Source organism: Plasmodium relictum, assembly GCF_900005765.1.
Source record: "Plasmodium relictum strain SGS1 genome assembly, contig: PRELSG_00_v1_362, whole genome shotgun sequence".
NCBI lineage: Eukaryota > Apicomplexa > Aconoidasida > Haemosporida > Plasmodiidae > Plasmodium > Plasmodium relictum.
This window is the reverse complement of record NW_021628580.1, coordinates 6419-10445: the sequence shown is the minus strand read 5'-3', so window position 1 is coordinate 10445 and position 4027 is coordinate 6419. Positions and strand designations below refer to the sequence as shown.

At 18.6% G+C, this 4027-nt stretch overlaps 1 protein-coding gene across 1 annotated transcript; it reads left to right on the top strand.

Annotated features, from left to right (window-relative positions):
- Positions 1-2818: 2818 nt before the first annotated feature.
- Positions 2819-3544, top strand: PRELSG_0025800 (Plasmodium exported protein, unknown function; the record flags this gene model as incomplete). The annotated part of the gene is made up of 2 exons (XM_028675512.1): positions 2819-2953; positions 3071-3544. The coding sequence occupies 2 exons, from the start codon at positions 2819-2821 to the stop codon at positions 3542-3544; spliced, it is 609 nt and encodes a 202-aa protein (XP_028531148.1).
- Between the last annotated feature and the right edge of the window lie 483 nt (positions 3545-4027).

The window sequence follows — 4027 nt, the reverse complement described above, 5'->3', positions numbered from 1 at the left end:
TTTAATTATTTTCTGCAATACAATGTCTTGTAACGTAGAAGATCCACTTTGTGACCTATCTATCTAGTGATTTAAACAGTCGAACTATTTTAACTTCATCAATATACTAAAATTCTAAATTAAGTTTAGATAATCTCAATTTTCATATATATAGTTTTCTAATACTAATAGAATATATTCCTATAGTATGGTTAATAATAGATATTATTAGACCTTTATAATGTAATAATTATTTATTTGGAAAATAGAAAGTTAGACATGCTGGTTAATAAAAAAATTGTTATTAATCTTTTGTAAAAATACAATGAATTACCAGTCAGGAAAATAGAAGTCATCCATATACTGATGCTAGTTAAAAAAAAAAAAATATAATGTTATTTTTTTTTGTTTTTGTTTATTTTATTGTGTATACATCTTTGTAATTAAAATTACAAACATTACTATTAAAATTTAAATTATTATATTAATTTTAGAGAATTTTTTTAATTTTTTCTTTAGAGTAATTCATTTTTAATCTTATAAAAATTTTTTTTTTTTTTCTTAAATATTTTTATAAATATTTTATGTGAATGGTAATTAAAAAAATGTTATTAACCTTTTGCAATATAAAGTTAGCTTACTAATCAGGAAAATATAAGTCAACTATGCACTGGTACTAGTTATAATATAAAAAAAAAAAAAATATATTTATATATATATATATAGTTATATTTTTTTCGTTTATTTTATTTATATACATCTTTGTAGTTAAAAAAAAAAAATTAAATTATTTTTTTTTTCATATTGTCTGTTGGCGTTTGTTCGAATTAAAAAGAGAATTCATTTTTTTCCTCATAAAAATTATTATATGAAACGGTATAATACTTATATTATATTCAATTTGTACATTTTGAAATAACATTGAATAAATTAGAGTTTTGACTTTTGTTAATTGTTATAAATTTTGTGTGTGTTATTAATTAAAAGAATGTACTTATTCTTTGTAAATAAAAACACATTTATAAAAGTGAACATATGTCTGTTAAGCAATACAAAATTATTTAATTCAAATTAAATATTATATATTATAAAATGCTGTTATATATATAATAAAATAAGTATATATAAATAAAAATCCGTATATTTAGTTATACATGCTCTTTATTAATTTGTTTTCCCAATATTCTAGTAAAGTCTTTGAGGAAGCAATTAATAAGTAATAAAAAAAGAAAACAATTATAAAGATTAATATATGAGAGAATTAAAGATATGAGAATAGAATAAAAGATAATATATGAAAGAAAAAAATAATATATATGAATTAATAATAAAATGGGAATAAAGAAGTTATTCAAATGAAAAAGCAGAATATAAGAGAATTAAAAAAAGTCATTATTAACAAAAATTATTTACAGAAATTTTTTTTTGATATGGAATAAATTTAGTAATATATTTGTGATAAGATTTTTTTTTCTTTCTTTTTTTTTTAGAAAATATTATATAATTTTTGCTTGAGAAAAAACCAAAATTTATTTAAAAAGATTTATATTTGTATTGATGACTATAGTTATATGTTGATTATATATATAATATTAATATTTAATAGATTTATTTGGGGGATCAGAAAAAATTATTTTAAATTTTTTAAAGTTTTTTCTTTTATTCTTTATATGTAACATACAATTTAAATAAAAAAATAAATACCTTCTATTATAATATATTTTCTTTCGAATGTATCATTTATTTAACTGTTAGATATCTCTCACATTTAACATATTGATTTATTTTATTTTTATTAAATCAATGTCACCATATCCTCTTTAAAATTTTTTGTAATTAATGAAATAGTTTTTTTTAATTCATTTTATATTAAGAATATATTTATATTTATACTTTTATTCCTTTAATTTATTCATAGTAAAAACTCTAGAAAAATTACTGTCACAATAGAACGATTTAGATATATTTTAAGAGTTAAAAGTTAATCATTAAAAAAAAAAATGGTCAATATAATAATATAGAAAAAAAAAAAAAGAAAATGAAAAAAAAATTACTCAAATAAGTACCATTTATATACATAAAAAATAAAAAGCTCAATATGGTAATAAAGAAAAAATGAAGAAATATCTTGATATGAAAAGCACATTTATCGCTAATCCTAAATAAATTTAATTGTAATTTTTTTAAAGTATAAATTTTATTTTTCTTTTGAATTCAAGTATACAATTACTTATTTCTGATACCATGTTCAAATATTTTTAGGGGCTAGGTAATTAAAAAATATTTTGTTTCCAAAAAATATTAAGTAAAAATAGGAGTTAAAAAAATTAAAAAAAAATTAAAATTAAGTAGAGGTTTTCAAAAATATATTTTAATTCATATAAAATAAAGGAAATATATTATAGATATTTACCCTTTTATATCTAAAAAATATTTGATAAATAATTATTAAAAAATTTTTTTTTTCTTAATCTTAAGTATTTAAAAGCTAGTGTTCTAGATATTGAAATAATTTTAATTATATTAATATGTAAATTTTCCATAAAAATTCTGAATTGAATTATTTAAAATAAAAATTTTGAAATAATTTTTTCTCTTTAATGTATCTATATATTTCATATGATTTTGAAAATTTATTGATTTTTTGCTTTCATATTGAGAATATTTATCTTAAATTTAATTATATAATAATAAGTTTGATATGAATTTATACTAAAGTATATATTAAGAAAAGTTTTTTATTAGAAAGAATTATTTTTTAGAAATATAGCAATTAAATAGGAAATATTTTAAAGAATTAATTGAAGATTTAAACGAAAAGATTCTAACTTTGAGTAAAATGAATACGAAAAATTACTCAACGTATTTATATATAAATAATGGAAGAATAACTAAAAAGAGGATCTGCTCAATTCTTATTCTTCTCAAACTTTTTACCATTTTATTTCTCATTTTTTTATGTTTTCTTTTAAAAGTAAAGCAAAATTTATATCAAGAGTGTACTTATTTTTATTTGAAAATATTTATTTAAATTAAAACTCTATTAATCTATGTAACTTTTTAAATATTAAATTTTTAATTTTTATTATAGTGCTTATGTATACTGGAAAATTCGTCAATTTCTGTGATAAAATTCAATGAAGATCATTTAAGGATGCTATCAGAGATGGCGTTAGAGGATAGAAATAACCTTGAACATATTGATACTTTATCAGAAAGCTTTTTTGAATTTCTTAAAGATAAGGAAATTTCGTTAAAAAAACGTGCATTTAAAAAGTGGGAAGAAATGTGTTTTTTGGAAAATATAAGATATTCTCTACATGGAAGATCATGGGAAAAAGATAAATTCCAGAAGTGGTATGACCACATACAAAAAGATATAGATGCTTTTCGTACTAATGCTATTGATGAGTATAAGAAGTTGAAGGAAAACTCTTCTACGGACAAAGAATGTTCTAAATTTTTTAGTATGAAAAAAAAGGAATGGAAAAAATATAAAGATAGTAAATATAAATTGTTTAAGGAATATGTAAAGAAATGCAAAAAAGAGTGGGAATACATGTAAAGGTAATGCATATAAATTGTTTAAGAAATGTATAAAATATTGTAAAGAATAGTGAGAAAAAATAGATAACAAAAACAAACAATTAGTCATAAATCTCGCGAAATAGATAATTTGAAGTGATATTACAAAGTTAATATTAAATGATTTAAAGTTCCTTTGTGCATATACTATATGCTGAAAGGGTGTATATATTAAAATACATACACCATATCAAACAAATTAAAAATAAAAATGTTCACAGAAAAAGAACACATACATTAATAAAAAAAAAAAAATTTTTTTTTGGGGGAGTGTTATAGAAAAAAAAAGAGAGTTATAAAAAAAATTATTGAATGCGTTTGTAAATAACTGATTTATTAATTGTTTGTTCAGTGACTTTGTTAGAGTATTATATTATTGGTTATTAAAAGATTTTGTTAACCTTTTATAAAAATAAAGTCAGAGTACTAGTTAGAAAAAAGTAAGTTCAACCATGCCCTGACA